Source organism: Chiroxiphia lanceolata, chromosome 12 (assembly GCF_009829145.1).
Source record: "Chiroxiphia lanceolata isolate bChiLan1 chromosome 12, bChiLan1.pri, whole genome shotgun sequence".
NCBI lineage: Eukaryota > Metazoa > Chordata > Aves > Passeriformes > Pipridae > Chiroxiphia > Chiroxiphia lanceolata.
The window spans coordinates 15,239,351-15,259,665 of NC_045648.1; the positions used below are offsets into that span (position 1 = coordinate 15,239,351).

Consider the following 20,315-nt stretch of genomic DNA (forward strand, 5'->3'; position numbering starts at 1 on the left):
TTCCTAAAAAGAATTAGTAACAATTTTTGTACTGGTTTTCTGTGAAAAGAACATAAGCAGCCCAACATTAATCTTTTCTTTATTTATTATAGCTGCCCAGCTACCCCTCACTTCAGCCATTTAGCAATCCTGTTATGAAACAGCTGCTATTAGTGAAAAAAGTCCAAACTGGCAGCATTCACAGACCACTGGGAATACAGAGCATTTTAAGGAGATGGTTCTGTAACTCACCACCAATACCCTCTGATTTATTTATCTTAGGTTTTTCTAGGCCCTACCTTAAAGCCTCCAATCAGGATTATGCTTCTAAAGCCTCAATATCAGAAAGTCTGGCTTTTCTCTGGATTTTCCCAAGGAGAACTTCCCGTTCCTCTAAACCAATACACCCTTCTTAAAACACTTTTTTTTCCCCCCAGTCTTTCATTGCTGCTGAATCTGATTCAAAAGGGGCCCATCTGCTCCAGCTACATCATCAGGAGAGTTCTGCACTTCCACAGCTGCCAAGGTTCCTGTCCCCCTGCAGAAGCTGGAACTGCTCCACCCACCCCCTCCACAGAAATGATGTGAAGTAACCGATGGATCCAAAACACTTTTCCACGATCATTTCTACACTGGTTATTTCTCTAATGTAAACTCTCCTTTGCTCACACTTTGCAGGGTCTTCATTTGTTCCCTTAATAAAATGCACCATAAAACGAGAGTGCAATTTTCCAGTGCAAAGGGAAAAAATCCTATCAAATACACTAATCTTCCTATAAATTCCATGAAGCAGTTCAAAAAGCCCAGATGGGCAACTGTTTCTATTAAATTCTCTCAAGTGCTGGAGCAGCTTCTTCAGGAATTCTAACATTTCCTTAGAATTTAAGTGACTTAACCTCCACTACATTCTATAAAGGCTGAAAACCAACCACCTGCAAGTATGGTCTAGAACATCACATATAACACAAACCAAATGGAAAACTGCATTAACATGAGGGATGTCACTGTTAACCTGGGACATGCTCTGAAAATGCATTCTCTCTGACAAATTAGATACACCACCTGGACCAGAATGCAAGCAGACCCCAAAACACCCAGAACCACCTGAGTCCTGCTACTCATTCAAGGCTGAGAAAGTTTGGTCTGATTAGCCTGGAAAAGTGTCCAGGGAGACCTCAGAACCCCTTCCAGTACCTAAAGGGGCTCCAAGAGAGCTGGAGAGGGACTTTGGACAAGGGCATGTGGTGATAGGAGAAGAAGGAATGGCTTTAAATTGAAATAGGGCAGATTTATATTAGATATAAGGAAGAAATTCTTCCCTGTCAGGGTGGTGACACCCTGGCACAGGTTGTCCTGGAAAGCTGTGGCTGCCCCATCCCTGGAAGTGTTCAAGGACAACCCAAACCTTTCTATGATTCCATGATTTTCAAGGCATAAAAACCTACCAAACTGTATCTGCATCTCTGCTTTGCCAGAGAGTCTTTTCCAGATAAAGTTTAAAAATAAATTCAGTTCTGAGCCATAGAAACCCTTGCAGGAAGTTTTCTTTGGTTTGTTTTTTTATAAATGAGCTTAAGTAAAATAAGAACAATTTGAACAAAGTAAAACAATGCACTAAGATTCTGGATTCTTTTAGTTACAATACAATGGAACTAAAAAATTAAGTTTAAATGGCACAACTTTCTACCTGGACATGAGTGCCAGCCATGGGAATCAGCTGGACCTGTTCTTAAGTTGAATTTCTGGACAGAAGCTGGCAAGGTGTTTACAGTGGAAGTTATTCTACTATAGAATGTGGGGTTTTTTCTACCCATTCACAGTTCATTTTAGGGGCAAGTTGTGTCTCATCTCTTCATGCAGCATTAAGTCTTTTCTTTGCACACAGTACTTCTTTTACAGTATCTGTGAAGGGTAAAATTAAAGAATTTATTTTTATTGATAATATGAAATTTTCACACAGTCACACAGAAATGAATTACAACTCATTAGTAGTCATCAGTCTCCTTACTAAATGTAATGCATGCACTTTAGCTCGTCTGATCTTGCTAAACTTCAGAAGTAAATAACTTAGTAACCAAGAAACAAAATAAATTATATTAACATATTTTAACACAACAAAAATAAAGCTTAAGTGAGCTACCTTGAGTTCATATTTTACCTATAATAATTCACACAAACTTACTAGTGAAATTAATGAAAAACATTTGAAATCAAGTTTGGGCAATTTGTTCAGTTGAGAATCAGGCTCATTAAATGTCAATATGCTGAGCACTCATGACACTGATGTGAAAAAGTGTTCTATAATCTCACAGGTTAAGCAACAATAATAAGTCTTCATCGAGTTTAGGGTGTAAAAATAATTTATTAGCTTTTGGTCATAAAAAAAATCAGCTACTATTTTTGATTTTTTTTTTTTTCTAAACAGCAGCAGTCAAAAAGGTGACAATTGAAAAGCGCTCAATAAAAAAAATAAGGCAAGTATTGTAAATTTGTTCCTCAAAAATCAATGCTGTAGCACTACAGAATCAAGGGCAGCAGAAAAAAAATAAATAATAACTTAGTAAAACATGACAATCACCGAGCTCTCTCACCAATGCTATCTCACTGCTTCAGTTGGCCAAGGAAGCATTGCTGAAGCAGCATGAAAGTCAACTTGTATTTCAAAACTACTGACAGTTGATTAAGATTTCAAGGCATCCCTTTGGGTGGGGGGGTGAAGTGTGCCATAGTGATGGTAATTTTATATTCTACTGGATGAGGTTTGTAAAACAGGATGGAATACTGATCCCAAAAGCCTGCAGGACAACACTCCTTGGCTCTACTGTTTTTGCTCGGTGATCCTCTGCAAGCAGAGCTTCATGTAGGAATTCTTATTGCGGATTTCTATCACTGCATCTCTGACGAGCTCGATGAACATCTGAGGCCAGAGCTTCTGCAGCGACTCGTTCTTCAGGTTGATGTCAGCTGCCTCTTTCACCAAGTTCTCCACATATGTCTGACAAAATGCTTTCCTTTCCTTGATTTCCTGCATGAGAGAACCATTGCACGTTGTATAAGGAAGAGGGGGGGGAAAAAAAAAGGTTAAATGAGAGCAAATAAAAAAAAAAACCACAAAAATTTCATGAATTAAGGGACGTAGCAATTAACAGGCAAAGAGGTTATTATGCACTTTCTTCTCTTATTTTTAAGTCTCATGGCCCAGGGTCTGTGTTGAGCCACAGAATCTTAGTGTATTCATAATTACCACTCTATATTAATTCATTAATTATCTGAAATCAACTTTTAAGTGGTCATAAATAACTTTTAACAGCATTAACTATTTTTGTTGCCTTCTGGTATAGCAGTGAAAATTTACAGAAACTATAAAGCACTAAACCACTTTTCTTCTTTCTCTCCCTTTCCAGCACTTCATCATCACAGTACAACAGTTGGAGAGTACATGTTTATCTACCTGCCCTAACAAGCACATCACCATAGAAAAACATGCCAGTACATATCCTTTTCAACAGGCATTCTGGCAAGTGCATGGTTCCTAATGAGTATTAGATGAGTATATAGATACTGAAGCAAGCTGAACCTTTAAAAATTAATAAAAAGATACGGTGCTTTGTGCAGCTACTAGCTCTGCATTTCAGTAACTCAAACAGTATTAATCTCTGTTTCTGCAAAGTTTCTATAAAATGCCATCATAAGTGTTGAACAATAAGTTATATTGGTGCTAAATGTCTAACTAGTTTGATTTATGGCATTGTTTAAAATGCTAGATCATGCTTCAGGCCACCGAAACAGAAGTTTTCTTCAATGAGCGACAAAGCAGAGAAAATACTTTCCACTGGTTTCAGCTAAAATCCCAAATTATTAAACGATGACTGAAGGCTGTCATCTTTACCAACATGGTTACTGAGGTGCATTTATCATGTCACTTTACTGCTGATGGGGAGCTGGAAGCAGCTGGTTTTGCCTATCTTACATCCTGCAACATCTGCTGCAAACATAGTGCTATAGCCAAGGACAAGGTGGGAACTGCTGCACTGGGAAGAGAAAACAATACATATATTTAATGGACTGCACAAATACCAAGCTTATTTTGTTTTAATATATTATAGTGCTTGTTCCATGCTAAAGGACAAGAGGAATACCTCACTGCCTTACTCCATGCTATTCAAAGTTTTAAGAGCTACAATCACAGCTTTTGAAACCAAAATGTTTTCTTAATTTAATCCCTCCACACATGCAGTCTCTGCTCTGTGCTGTGGATCTGAGATAACAAAGCCACGGTGCAATAACTGAATTCAGTGATAACTGAACTTGCTTAAATTTCTTGCACTAGAGCATTCATCAATTTCTACACAACTAAAAAGCAAATAATGGGACAAATGTGGCAATTAGGGTGTACACAGCTAGAACTCATGATGATTGCTCAGAAAGGAGACTGTGGCTGAAAGAATCATGTTCCCTCTGGGAACAATTTCCCTCTGTCCAGGCAAAAGAGTGAGCAGATCAGAAACACAAACTAAAACAACCGTGACTGATGCACTTGTCTGAAATAAGCCAGCTTGCAGTTTTATTAATAATTAAACCTAACACATTTCATATATATTTACTTGCCTGTAGCTCACTTAAAAGCTAGGAAAGAGCTCTTTATTACTACAGCCTACGCTCTCTAAAGTGATGTCTCAAGGTGTTTTTTCACCAATTCATTTTGGGAAAATCTAACACGTGCAATATATATTTTTCTTTATAAGAAGCGAGCACAGTTTTTTACATTTTAATAATTGAGGTACATTTTGTCATGGACATAAGGCTCATAGGTGAGAATGTATTTCTGAGACGGTGGCACTGTTCAGTAACTACTTCAGTAAAGAGAGAAACTGAGCATTTTCCAATACTCTGGTAAAGATCAGTCAGATGAAGTGTTTGATCAGGTATGTAAATATGTTAAGCAGTGATATTTTAAAACCATCATTCTCAACAGCACAACTGAAACTTGATATCTAGACAAATTCCATGGGTAGTAGCCTAAGGTTACCTAATAGAGAATGAAAGTATTTTTTAATGATACACTTACCTCAAGCTTTTCCATATGGAAGTCCTTTGTCATGTAATTCAGTGTTGCTCGAGTTGTGCTTTCCCCTCCATTTCTTCTGTTATCACTATTTTCCTCACTCCCAACCCCAGATTTCTTGCCCTTTCCCTCTAGCAGATAATGGAATTGCTTTCTCCTGTGAAAAGATTAGAGGTTTACAGTCCTAATTATAGGAATTTTTTTTAAGTGCAGATGTTTCTAGTGATTGTGAGGGTTTTTTTTTTCTCCTTTTGAACACATATTTTTGAGCTTTCAAATATACTGCATTCTCAAGCTATTCAAAATACATATGATTCTACATATTCCTTCATTTATTTGCCTCTATACAATTGACCTTGACATATATCACATAGCATCTCCTAAATAGGAAGTCTTGCAGCTTAAACTTGTATTAAGTACTCATTTCTAGAAGACTAAAAATAGAGGGGTTTAAGCACCCTTTTTTTACAGTACAATTCCTAAATCTGTTAACTGTTACAGTCACCCACTATAAAATACCCACAAAAAATAGCCAGTTTTCATTGTCAAAGTCCACAAGTCTTCACCAATACCAGTACAGCGGAGAAGTGAACAAGCAGTACATTTGTGTGCATGTGCCTTTTCACTTTACTCAGTAGACTTCATACAAATTGTGTGAAAACCTCTGGCTACAAAGACCAGGAGATGGTTACACTTGTGCAATATGCAGAGGACTTACCATCCGTAAGGCAGTATTTGTGAAATTATCTTTTTACCCAAAAAGAATTTACCACAACAGTGTGCAAAAGAATTTAACAACACGTTCTGGACAAATCCCAGTTCTGTTCATTGTGTTTTACCTGGATTCTCCAAATAATGAAAGTACACGATAATGTGGCAGCTCAGAAGATGCTACATATGCCAGGATGCCAAAGAGCCTTTCTGCCTTTACAACATCATCTTCAGTGACCTGTGAGAGAGTGGGAAGGCAACAAAAAGGAAAAAAAGTTACATTTTAAAATTAGCACATTCATATTTCATTACACACGTACACGGAGAATTAACTCAGACTTGTTACACAGGACACTGCAAACAGATCTGTTCCAGGCACATCTTCAAAACAGATTTGCTTTTACTGGCACTTCAAATGTACTTTAGAAGAAACCAAATGGGGTAGTGGTGCTTGTTTGATTTCCTGTAATCCTGGAAATTCCAGTGTATGTACTGTGCGTCATGAGAGTCTTTGTGAAATGAGGAACTTCATAACAGTTTCTTCCATTGATTTTCTAAAGGCCAGACACAGCAATTCTGCTCCATATTGCCTGCACTTGCAGAAGGTCTACTGGAAAATTTCTGATTAAGTTATGCTGGAGAAAGATTCTGGGCATGCACACGTGAAAAGGTAAGTTATAGACTCTCCTGTTTTGGCAGAATCATGGAGAAGACCTTACAGAAAGAGAGGCTTTAGAAGGGAAAAAAAAAAAAGTATTTTCTCTGCATTTTTCAACTCCCAAAAAATAAGTGTTCCTCCATTACACTTCTCTAAATATCAACCACACTGTTGTGTCAACATTAAGTTACAGATGTCTCTTTAAACTAATTTTCAATGCTTGAAAAGTTTTCAGAATTCATTTTATACAAAATTGAAAAGTGTAAAGAAGGTGAAGGGGCTCATTTTTTGGTGGTGGTGGTTATTGTTTTCTGTTTGTCTTGGCTCATAACCTCTGGAGACCATGGCCTGTGGATGGCCAGACTGTGAACTGCCTTCAACTGCCAAAAGTTTGTTGGCACAGTTGCTGGACTCCTGGCTTTCCACTGAGAGCAGAAGCAATCTTTATGAGCATCTAAATCTGACCTGGATAACATTGGATGATGAAACTTATTCACTGACTTCTTAACTTCTGGATCAAATTTAATTTCCGTTCATCCTGTAACACATTTTGGGAGAGCAACCCATTATTAAATAAACTTCAATACTCACAATATTTACTAAGCAGTTCCAGACAAACTTTGTGTTCTATATTATTCAAATGTATGACTAAAATGGAACTTTGATCCACATTAACAGACTTCTATTATATTCTTGTTTAATGTTTATGGACTATTCAATCTACTCTTGCCTAAACTATACTGCAACAGCATAATGCAGGGATAAATTCACCAGAGAAAACACAGACCAGGAAATTAGAAATGTAAAGTCAACTGCATTTTCACAGTGTTTAGATTTGTTCATTTTCACTTAAAATTAAATAAGTCTTACTAAGTAGCCTAGGAGTAGATGGTCTTGCTGAACAGCCTGTAACAGAAGAAAGGTCTAAAACAAAGAGCACAGAAGGCAGCTAGGGAAACAAAGCCCACTGCAGGCAGAAATGCCTGCTGGAGAAAAAAGTGATTTTAATGTATTTATTTATGTTAAGAGAAGCATAAGGACCAGGTCAACAGAGACCAGCAATGCTGAATACACTCTCCAGTTCACAAAAACTCATGTTCTCTTTCTTACTGCAGAGCATTGTTTGCTCCATTAATCACAAAAAGATTTAACGGTAGTATCACATAAATGTAAGGCTTCATGCCTGGGTCCTGCCAAGTGCAGGGGACAGGCACCAACTGTGCCAACAGGCCCAGCTCAGGGAATGTGGTGCATCTGTCACATTGTGTGCCACACCACGGCTGTACAGCTTTCTGTAGGGTTTGGTAACTGCAAACCTTGACAATTTGGAATTAATCTGAGATTACTGTCACTGGGAAAAACTTCAAATAGTGTTTCTCAACTAAGAGAGTTTGCTTCTTCACAGTAAATGTAACAATTGGACAAGGGAATAGAATCATTGCTGGGGGAGATGAACACTCAGCTTCTAGCCTGGAACATGAACTGGAGAAAATAAAAGCTTTGTTATGCAGGGGATTTTTTATAGTTTAAAAGTGCCAGAGTTACGCAATTTATTTAGTTAATTCAGTTAGTATATACTGCTTTTACTTCACAGTTCTGAGTTGGCAACATAAAGAGTCTCCACAAACACTGCACACAAATGGTGATCAGAACAGCAGAATCTGCATTTCCCTTTCTGTCATCTAAACGATTCTCTACGGCTGATCCAAGGTCTGAGAACACACGTCAGGGGTTGTGCTCCTTACACTGAAACAGTATTTTCCATTACTGATGTTAATCCAAAAGGTGATATACATCTGCAAAGCTGGATGCCATGCTTTCTGCTGTAGGATAATGAAAAACAGCAATCAGAGCTCATCTCTTTCCTCAGCTTGGCTATGACACTTTTCAAATGATTAATGACACTAGAAAAAAAGTTGTGTGCACATCTCCATATAGTGTGGTCTGGCTGAAAAAGTTTGTTGAGGACAAAAATGTTCTTGTCATACATATTTAAGATGTGATCTATGTCCTACAGAAGATCGTGCTGTGCTACGTGTGCTCCACTTACTCAACTCTCCCCAAGAAATATTAAATTCAAAGTTTTCCTTCAGAGACTGAATTTCCTGAGCTTGAGATTGTAACAAAAAGTCTACTTAAACAGTTGTGTTACTTTTTCCTGTGATAGCCTTAAAGAAGAAAACATGACAAAAAGTCTACTTAAACAGTTGTGTTACTTTTTCCTGTGATAGCCTTAAAGAAGAAAACATGATTCTATGATATTTTGTAACACTGGAAATTTTAAATTTTAAATAATCATATACTGTAAATCACTAAGGAGTCTGTCAAACACACACTTTTGCATAAGTATTCAATGTCAGCACTGTGATCTTCTCAAACACAATAAACAAGTGCCTCTTAAAATCAAGCAAAATCATGGAGTTATTTAATATTAATTGCACATATTCAATACTATTAAATTGTGTTAATTTTAATATCTATTTCACAACAAATTACATGGTGAAGTCTACTTAAATTTTTTTTCCCCTAATACTGAAAAGACCCTGACAGGGCTGTGCTCGTTTTATTATCAATTCATCTGCTCTTTTAAAAAACAACGCTAACCGACCCTGTGAGACCAATGATAAGAAAAGAGGGACACTGTCCTACCTTCACTCCATTTATCTTCTGCAGATTGAAGTGGTTCAGCCTGAACAGAACGTAGGATTTCCACAAGGTGAAGTTCACAACCGGGTTTCCCTGAGGATCGACCGTCAGCTGCTCCATGCGATGCACCTCGGCCAGGGCGTTGAACTGCTGCAGCGCCACGAGGTTTGTCTCCTTGAACTTCAGGTGCTGAGAAAAGGTCAAACCACAGCAAACTCCATAAATAAACAGCAAAGAGTGAACCCACTGGTTTGTGCCACTCCATTTTTGAAACTCAGATAAACAGCCGTGGGGCCGACGAAGCAACTGAGCTCTTTTCCGCTTCGGGTCTTTGCAGCAAAACACAGCAATGTTTCAACTGCTTATATATTACATATATTAAAAGATGTCAACTTCACAGCCCCCAAGGAATTTATAAATCCTCTACTAACAGCAATATTTTCAGTGTTACAAAAAGCGATGATACTGCTTGAGCAATGTTTACTTTAATTCTGAAAGCTGCAACATCTACACATAAAAGTAAATACAACACATGTTTTCAAAAATCTGACTTTTTTGGGCACAACACACTGGCTAAGTCATACCCTGCTGTGTTTGCACCATGCCCTACACTAATGATCCCGTGAGCATCATATATCTGGCTACACAGTAGCATTATTGAAGGAAAGAGAAGAAGGAAAAACTGATGGGGAAGATAAAAATTTAGTTTAAGATTCTGCTATCACCCTCAAATTCCACTTCTCCCCTCCCCAAACTATTGCTTCAGTAATATGGATAAATTTGTCCCAAGCTCCTCAGAAATTTATCTATTTCAATTAAACCATGAAGTTTTGTTATATTCAAAACCTTGAAAAGCAGCAGGGAGTCATGCTGCCTGAGTTACAAGTTGCTTATGCATGTCATCTTTATTTTACTATTTGCTTCAAAATGACTGATTTAAACATCCAATGAGAAAAATGAAAAAGAGACATACTAAAGAGACATCTTATTTATGTTGCTTGGCTTCATCAAGAGCTGAGTAATTCCAAGAGTTGTACTGATTTAGTTAGCTATTCCCTTCAATTTTACTTCTTTCTTTTTATCCTATCAACTACCTAATCTTTGCACTCACAACACAAATGAGGTCCTCCTGATACCATGGATCCATAACGACATTATAGAGTAGCATGACTGTATTTACACACCAGTTTCTCAACTTCAAAATAATCAGCTAGGTCAAAGGAATTAAAAGAAATAAAAACCAGTCTGAAAAGGAATCTAAACTGAAGTATTGATTTTTAAGGAGTATCAAGTTAAAGTTGGTGTTATAATACCAAGAAAAGATGTAAATTCATAACTGCATCTACTGACATGAAGCCACTCAAGGGTGACTGTGCCAAAGGAAGGTTCCATTAGGAAATGCACCTTCCATAGCTGTTCACAGAGCTGAAACCTGAGGCACACTCACCACACAATTAGGGAATTTCATCTTCAGTTTTGCCAACACTTGAACAATTTCATCAAATTCTATGAACATAAAGGAGACTGTGACAATAATTCCAGCTGTTTGAACACTCCAGTTCCGATCCAGGCACTCCAGTGCTCCTGCACCATACAAGCCAAGAGTGTCCCCTTCCACTTCCACTAAGTGAGACTCTAGAACAGACAAGCCTTGTACTGCACTGCTCAGAATTGCATCAAGAGACCTGCAAAGGAAATAAAAATACAGTGATATAAGTGACATATTTTGAAATAATAACACCAACGAATGACAGTCCTTACTTTCACCAAAACCCAGCTGTCAAATACAATGGTATTTCTCAACATTCATTCACTTTCAGGACCCCACCTGGTGCTGGTTCAAAACCACTGAGGGTTGGAAAATCCTCTTTCCATCAAGTAACACTGCAGATGTTTTACTCCTTCAGCAGAAGGGCTCTGGGTGTATTTGAGTTGGTGGAGGGGTAAAATTAAATAAAGAATCCATTCATATTTAAAAAAACTGCTTAAAAATGTTAACTCAGAATGCTAACCTAGCATATTTTGTGTTGCTTTAGATATCTAAACACAATTTCAAACAATGTATTTAAGCAATGTCCCCTTCACATTGTGTTTGCTATGTGAAACGTAAGAGTTATGACATGAGCAATCACTCAAGCATTTAAGTAAGTGTGTTTTAAACTATATAATGCCAGATGGCCACCTTTTAGATGCAAATAAGCAAGCTAAAAAAATATATTTTTAAACCAAGAATACAAAAATTATCTTAGCTTTATTCCTAAGTCAAAAAACTGCTACTGTTAAATATCAAGGTTGTGAAAGCAGTCCAATAAAAGATGTTCAAACTAAGAGCATTAATTCAACTGTCAAACCTCCTGATACACAAAGAGATTACAAATGTTTGCAATGCCCATACATCTTCATTTTGCTCATTTCAACTGAAGGCAACAATCTAAGTTGTCAAGGAAATGAAGAGTCTTAAGAAGGCTCGGGAATTCATATTTAACATTTCTTGCAAACATGAAGTTGTCCACTTTTTAGCAAAATCACCTAATAATTTAGCTTGCTGTTGTATTACTTTTTAAATATATATTACCCTTTGACCAGTAGTAATAAGTAAGCCATCTTTTCAGGATTGATTTGGATATAGTACTTTCGACAATGTCATTCAGTGAGAAGTAGCAACCTGGAATGTAAGACACGAACAAGTAGAAATATTATTCAATAAAATACCTGCTTTCTTCAGGAAATACATATGCAGCACTGCCATTGATCTGACAGGGCTCATTGTCCTTATCCTGGTTTAAAGAAGCCTCAAGGGCTGTTCTGTTCTGCTGGATCTCCCACTGACGAGCAATGTTACAAATTGTTAACCGCTTCTTTTCCTAAAACAAAACACAGAAGTCATATTAAGTTAAGACAGGGCAGTATCAACACATCTGTTTGTTCTGAAAGAAATATGCTGCTTAATGAAAACATTTTAAATGTTTCAAACTGAAGAAATTACGGTACTGGCTGGTGGTTATTCATTAAAACCAACGTGCCATTCCAGTGCCAGTTTGCGTAACCGGCAGCAAACAATTTCACAGGATTTGCAGTAATAGAAACAAGCAAAGTAACATAACAAATCCACAACTTAGGAAAGCATAAAGTTAAAATATTTAGTTTGGATAATCACAGAAGTCTCATTTTGACAGTCTGGAGCTGCCTGTAACACTCCTCCCAGAAAACAGGGCACACTGTTGCCCCACCCTCCACTGCTGGAGTGACCCCAACCCTTCAGCTGAGACAGCCATGCAACTGCTTTAAGGCTTCACAGGAATTGCAACATACTCTGAAAAAAATTATCTTCTGAAAAATGGAAAAGGTCAATTTTATAAAAACAGAAAATTAAAATTACCTTCATGATCGACCCAACAGATCTAAGTGCAAATATTCTGTAATAGATTTTTTAGGTAGTTTTTGTATTCTAGGCTGCTCTTGTCAATAAACCAGTATTTTAAAACTCTGTTAAGTATTTGTTCTTGTGTAATCATGCAGATCATGTTAAATAACCACCTATATATAAAGAACAGGAGGTGTTCTATTGCATCATATAGATATGAATGATTTATTACAGCCAACTTAGAAACCTTTAAAAGGATAAAGAACAAGGTGCTTTGTAATAACTCATGGATTGGCAGCTGAACTCTCACAAATGAAAGCTTGATTTGTTTTTTCTGAACTAGATGTAATTCTCAGAGTCAGTCATCTCACTGATGTACTCATCTCAGTCAAACTTGAATAGTGACTTTGAATTTCTGAGAGGAAAATATTATACAGGAGCTTAGCATAAATTAAGTTTACATCCACAAAAAAAAATATCAACACTAACCACAAAATTATAGTCCTTTTTATCAAATAGGGAAAAAAAAGATAATTTATTTGATATGTCTATGGAGAATGGCAGGGGACCAGGGTAACTCTGATTTTACAATTTGAAATTAACACTTTTGATACATTAAGCATGACCTATACACACTGTGCTCCTGGTTTTAATGTATAAAAAGTAACATGTGACTCTTACCATCACATTTTTACATAATTCCTTTCACACTGGGTGAGTTCTGGACATTTCTGCAATGCAGTTCACCAAGAATGTTCCTGACACTACTCAGTGCTGGAAATATGAAGTGTAAAGCACTACAAATGAATATTTCCTTGAAAACCAGAAGATAACAGATTAACCAAAGAGCAAGCTCCTGCTGCAGCTATAATCCTCAAACAGCACAATTCATTTCAATGACTGATGATGCAGAGATGGAGCTTCTAGTCCTTAAACACTGACAAAAATCACATCCATAATTGTCTAGAACTGACACTGAAAGTACATGGAAACTACTACTTTTGGAAGTTTTTCCATTTAAAGAGCTCACAAGTCTTATTTCCCACTCCATTTGCCCAGAGAGTTCTGACACTGTCCTGTTAGAGGACATTTCCAACTTCAGTGATGATTGGGTTCCACGTAACAAGGTGGGCAAGCTGAAATAAGCAGCATTTTTTTTCCAAACACCTTCAGAAAATTCTGTTTGTTCTTAAGGTGTCTCCTCACCACCTTAATTACTGTGCAGCTCTTTGTTAGTGCCCCCAGCTGTGGGCTGCTGGATTCCTACAAAGCTTTGAAAACTTCCAAGAATACATTTCACAAAGAGCACATTTTAGAGGTGTGAAGATTCTGCTAGCAATAACTTTTTCTTGTTCCAGTAAGTATTAAGTTTAACCTCCGTTGGAAAGGAATTACAGTCTCTACACATTTCAAAGGACATCTCAAACTTTACCAGAAGAGTGGGTTGGAAGCAATAAAAAAATAGTGTGGAAAAAGAGATGAAGAAACCCTGCTGTTTGGGCAGACAAGTATCAACAAGAGACAAAAAAAAAAAAAAGAGATGATCTTGATGAAATTAATGTTTTCAAAACAGTGCAAACAGCAAAACAGAGATTGCTTGCTACTGAACAAGGGCCTAGAATTTCATTTACACTTCATCTAGTCTAAGAAAGTTTGGAGAAATGTGACTGTAACAAAAATTGCAGAACACAATTCTCTAAATATTTTCTTCAGATTGAACTCCGAAGAAAATTTTACAGTTCACGACTTTTTTTGCTGGACATTGTATCTATGAGCAGATTTGTTCCTTCAATGCAAATGTGTGGAACAGGAAAAAAGCCTGAATCATAAGGACCCATTCACAAAGGAAAGATATATGAAATCACCAAATCATACAGAAAAGATTGGTATTTGGCCCTTACGACACTTAACTATTTCCAGTAGAAATATACCTTTATTAAATTAAAAACCCTGCAATTTAATGTTGAAATCAAGTAATACTGGCATTACACATTAACAATAGTTTTTTCTTCTAAGGCAATTTTCCACTAGCAAAATGTATCATGAAATCTATGCCATTAGAGCAAATGATTGCCCTGCTATAAGGAAATGGGACATCAAGAGTTAAGAACATGAACTACAAATAAATACTTACTTTTTTTTTCTAGTCAGAGACACAGTTATATTTCCAACAGCACAAACAATGCAATATATGAATATTATTTACTAATTTCCTATTTCTTTGTGCTACTAAGGACTGGCACCAACACTTCAAACCTGAAGAGACTTTAAATACATCACTATCTTACAGAAAAAACATTTCCAAACTCACAAAAATTCCCAAACCACAACACTGCTTAAAAACATGCCTCAAAAAACCCAAAACTGTATCTAAGACTTTTTTATTATATTGTTTTTTTTTTTTTTTAAACGGAAAATATACATAGATACAAATACATAGGAAATCAAAATATATTCTTAGGCACTAGATATGAAGAGGGTTTTTTTCCCCCAGTTCATATGTTTAGGTTCTTGAGGGTTTTTTAAGACTTGTGTTTTTAATATACTTTATATTATTTTATTATTACATTTTAAAAAAAATTAAAAATACTTTTATTATGCTTATATAATTTTTTAATATACATTCTGTTTGTGTCTTTTTATTTTTCAGAGTTATATACATTTGCTAAACTTCTTACAGCCTCCTGCAACTATTTTAAGTCTAATCCCCTTCCAGAAATATGATTTTACCTAGGAAACTTAATATGCATACATGAACATTTTTGTTTGCTTGTTTGACTGCCAAACTGAAAGAGTTTTCAGTATAGCCATTACTGGATGACAAAAAAATTCAGGCACTTTTTTCTTCTCCAGAGGAGAATGATTTGGAGACAAATGGTGATATTCATGCAGCAAATGGAATGTGGATGCTCTCAGATCCTTGAACTTTGGTCTCCTATTAGGAACACAGCTCATTTATTCAGCAGCCCCAGAAAGAGTATTCTGGAGTGCACCTCTGTCTCTCCTGCTCGGGATATTCCATCTCATGTGTCAGCACTAACCAGGCCAGCTGTGCTGGGAGATAAAGAGAAGTGTTCTCCTGACAAAGACAACAGCTGGAGTCTGGCTGTGCTCTCATGGCAGCTTCACTCCTTCTGCAGAAAGGAACAACTTCAACAGGAAAGAAGGAAGGAAAAACTACTTCGGAACACCCTGGGTGGCTGCAGCCAGAGCACTCACCTGATACTGGGAGACCAAGTTCAAGGAATTTGAAATCACTGGAAAAGTTCTTTACTCTGCAATTAGGAAAGTGAAGTTTGCCCCCCATTTACATGTGTCACACTCATGTATTCAGCTGGGGTTTTTTGCTAAAGCGTGACTTGCCTATTTGACTGAAGAGAGTTTCAGTCGTGGGGTGCACTGTTCAAGCTCTAAAAAGAGAGTTTAAAAAACCAGAGGCATATTGGGATATGTAAGATCTTCAGCAACAAAATATTAGAAGACAAATTATTGCTGTAATCTGTAGAACATCCATAGGAAATACCTTAAGCAAGGTCTGTTTGTGGCTTTCACGCTTCCTTTCTTCCTCTTTCCTTGCTGCAACAGAGGCCATACGTCTTTCTTCTTCCTGGAAGTCAAAACAAAAAACAAGTTCCTAAAAGGAGGAACTAATCAGGTTCTGAAAAGTATTACTGATAAATTATTAATATGGTTTTGTGTTGGTATCTGAAACGTAAATTTTCACTTCAATACCGCTTTAGAATTTTTATCATTTTAATGTTTCTTAGTAAAACAATAAAATTATTAACTACAAAGGTACACAGAATAAATAGATAACTACTCCAAGTTAAAAGTAATATTTGTAAAGGCCTTTGAAAGAGTATAAAGCAAATGGCGACTATGACACTGAAAAAGAACATTTTTAAATATAACAGTGCAATGCATCTTTGTATCTTTGTAGCAGACTTTGCAATTAGTAGGACTTTTTTTGCAAGAAAAGGCATGCAGCAAAAAACCTGGGTTCTATTTATGCTTAATCATAATCCAAGACTAATTTGCATCATTATAAACTATTTCCAGGGGTTGCCTTCTCTCAATCATCAAGGCAACATGAGAAGAAAAGAAACAAATAATTAGCATTATTTCTCAATATTATTACCTAATCAAGTAGAAGTCTCAAGAAGAAAGCCATTGATTCCTAAACAATGAACTTGAAGTTGCTTAATTTTCCTGGTACAGCAATTTGATACTGCAATACCCCCATATTAGGTTGGATGCCTGTTGTGTTTACAGAAGTTTAAACATTCTCACAGCACAGTATTTTTAGAACATATAATTTCCAAGTAACAAAAGAAATGTTCACTATGAAGTAAAAAGTGTAGATTCCTTCCAACACAAATATTTGGGAAGCATACTTTAACTTATTTTGATTTACTTCACATGCCATTTGGGCATTTCTATTAAAGTGTCTTCCCAGAACATATGAAAAGTGTTTTCATTTCCCTCAAAATAGAAGGCTCCTGTCCTAACCTTTGCATTTTCTGGAAAAGTTATGTGTTAACAAAATTAACAAACAAAAAATGAACTGAAAGCATCATCAACCATGAAGACAAATTGATTTGTCAAAATTTCTACATAAATAAAACATGCTATGTTTAGAGGATTGTAAGAACCCCTAAGCACATGGGTGAGTGCTTACTGGAAGGGAAAACAAAACAGGAACTTCACACTTAGCATAAAACAATTTCCAGGCACAAGAAGTTTGGTTCATGTGACAGACCCACCCTGATCTGTGTACAGTCCCCCCGAAACCCACTGACATACCACAGATTGCAGCATCACTCTGAAAAGTGGTTCAACAACAGATTTCCAAATTGCTCCTCCATGACTTTTTATCCTAATACCATGTATTAAACAAGAGGAGTACCTCAATGCAGATTAAGGCATGAGGCTTTGGCCAGAGCAAGCTTCTCTAACCCAAATGTATTCAAGAATTTCCCTGGAACACTAATTGGAAAGCCTAATTTTTAATTTTTTTTTTATTTAACTTTTTTTTTTTCTTGTTCTGAAAGCAACTTGTAGCCTTTTGATGGGGAAGTTCTGTTGGCAGCCTCCTTGGCTACTGGGATTTTCAGTTATTCCTGAACAGGGTATTTCCAAGCAGGCAGTGTCACAGAATTACAGATTAATCCAGGTTAGAAGGATCAATAGGTCACTAGTGCACGTTAAAGGAGGATCACCAGTAACTAAATAATAAAACAAAAGCACACAGTGGTACAAAAGGCCTTCTAGATGGCAATGTAACAAAATACCACACAATGAAACTCAACACCTGAATGGGAAGGTTCAGGGGCAAGTTGTGAAAATCATGACACAAACCCCATGCAGGTAATATGGCACAAATATGAATAATTATTAATACTGCATAATAAAACACAATATTATATATAATAATATTTCATATATATTGCATATAATATGAATAATCAGTAATAATGCAAAATACCCTGTTCCTCAAGAATTCAAAACTTCAAGAACTGCAAACACTGTTCTCATGATAGCTGTTCATTCCAATTATGTATTCCAGTGTAGAGTTTGCTTTTAAGTAAAAAACCCCAAAGTCTTAAAATAAAGGATGGACACTAGCAAACTACATTAGTGATATCTTTCTCTAGAAAGACAGATTTGTATAAGGAATTTTTAATTTTTTAATTAAATCTCTTAATTTGACCTGGCATTTATGCTTTTTAACTAGGCTTCCTAAAGAAACAAGCTTTTACAATTTCAGTGTCTTAATTTTCTCTAATGACTTTTCAATACATTGAACATATCAAACGACTTAAAGTGTGTTTAGAAGTCTTAAATTAAGGATTGGTGTCTTTTGTTCCCTACAAGTTTGATTATATAAAATTAGTATGTCATCATCATCATCATGGCTAAATAAAATTAGTATGTAGAATGGAGAGAAAGGTCAGCTAATTTTCCCACCAAGGAAGAGGAAGCAGAAACTATCCATTCTGTTTGGCAGAAAACATCTGGCCATTCATCAGACTCCAAACTAACTGAGGTAGTGCTGTGTTTCTTGCTGGAGTAGGTGAAAACTAGATAACACAATTACACTCATCTGTGGTAAATTAGCCTTCATTAATTTTATTCCTTTCAAAACAACCTGTTGTGTTTTTTTCCCAAGCTTTAAGGTAACCACCCACGAAGTTCTTAAATCAGTTCTCTCAGCTTCCACAAAGCTCTTCCCACTCTATCTTCCTTGTCAAAGCTTTCCCTTAATCCACTCCAAATGTGTATTTTAGGACTCTGTCTTCCACACACGAGGGTCTACTGCCCTCATGAAGTCAGCTCAGTACCCTCATACAAAGATTGACATGAACTAATGCAAATTACAATCTAATGAGTATTAGCTGAATAAGACTTTTTCCTTGATCAAGAAATTACAGACATTTAAGCCCCACTATTTTTAATAGAATTTAGCTCAGCCCAAAAATAAAATACACCCTAGTTTAACTCATTATTCATTAAGGCACAATGATAGAGAAAATCTGAATAAAGATTAAGGGCCACAGAATCCCAGAGCTGGAAGGGACCCACAAGGATCATCGAGTCCAACCCTCAGCCCTGCACAGGACCATCCCCAACAGTCACACTCTGTGCCCCAGAGGATCATCCCAATGCTCCTGGAGCTCTGGCAGCCTTGGTGCTGTGCCCACGGCCCTGGGGAGCCTGTTCAGTGCCTGACCACCCTCTGGGGGAAGAACTTTTTCCTGAGATCCAACCTAACCCCACCCTGACACAACTTCAGGACACTCCCTTAGGTCTTGTCACTGATCCCCACAGAGCAGAGATCAGTGCCTGCCCCTGCTCTTCCCCTCTCGAGGAAGTTGTAAACTGGGTCAAACCTACTTTTTATGGAATTCAAATCCACATACATTTCCTAATTAATCTTACACAACGCATGCAAGCAATCTTAAAAAACCACATCCCCCCCCAAAACCACAAAAATCCCCCAGAATACTGAAAAAGTCAGAAAACGAACCCCTAGATAATCTTGCCACAATTAGCTTTTACTATCACCACTTCTCTCTTAGAAAGAATTTCAGAAGAGCTGAAGCCATCTCCCTTTTTCCTTGTTTCCCCTCATTATTCTGCTGTTACGCTCCATCGCTGATCTGTCTCTAAACCAAACCTTGCTGGACAAGGTGGGGATGCCTTTCCAGGGGGTTATTCCCGAGCTCACACGAATTCCATGAGCCGACAGCGCCCTCTGCCTCTCCCGGGGCGCTACCGCAACACCCCGATCAGCGCCGCTGCTCCAGGAGGAAACATCCAACAGCTTCTCATCCAGGACATTTGGGGAGAATCCTAAAGGGACCACGCTGGAAGGCACGTATTCGTCCTCACTGCTGCTTTAATGCCCTGCAAACAAGTTCTTTTGCAACAAATGACACAAGTCACAGGAGAAGAAGGTGCTGGGTCAGCACACAGGCAATGCAGCACCTGATCACCACAGCACACCTACCTTATAATTATTCACATAATTGTACTGTAGATTAGAAACAGCTATAGTCTATTTGATATAAACTATTTTAGGCAATCAAAACCACATGGAGAATGTGAAGAATGGCCTGGAACATACTTTGCACTTTGAAGGCATGGAGAGATCCAACACAGACAGTACACTTAAAATACCCAACGTCCAGCTCACGCTTGCAGAAGGCAAACTGTTCCTTGTTTTGTACACCACAGAGGCTGATTTTAAACAGGAATGAAGTAAGAACAGTTCCAGCAGAAATACAGCCATGGAAAATTATTGATAAAACATTTTGTCAAATATCACTTAAAGAATGATTTGACAATGAGCTACATCTTCTGTTTTTACTTTTAGCATTAATTTGGTATAT

The 20,315-nt window shown here is 37.1% G+C and overlaps 1 protein-coding gene across 3 annotated transcripts in view; it reads right to left on the minus strand.

Moving 5' to 3' along the window:
* Nucleotides 1–1,884: 1,884 nt before the first annotated feature.
* Nucleotides 1,885–20,315, minus strand: part of LRRC49 (leucine rich repeat containing 49) — a 42,206-nt gene continuing 23,775 nt past the window's right edge. For all 3 annotated transcript variants that reach the window (XM_032699689.1, XM_032699688.1, XM_032699690.1), the window contains 7 exons: nt 15,947–16,030; nt 11,772–11,923; nt 10,507–10,744; nt 9,063–9,248; nt 5,884–5,993; nt 5,048–5,201; nt 1,885–3,004 (listed from right to left, as the gene is read on the minus strand). In XM_032699689.1, the coding sequence (XP_032555580.1) occupies nt 2,798–3,004; nt 5,048–5,201; nt 5,884–5,993; nt 9,063–9,248; nt 10,507–10,744; nt 11,772–11,923; nt 15,947–16,030 (1,131 nt within the window). In that variant the 3' untranslated portion in view covers nt 1,885–2,797. The remainder of the gene's footprint in view (nt 3,005–5,047; nt 5,202–5,883; nt 5,994–9,062; nt 9,249–10,506; nt 10,745–11,771; nt 11,924–15,946; nt 16,031–20,315) is intronic.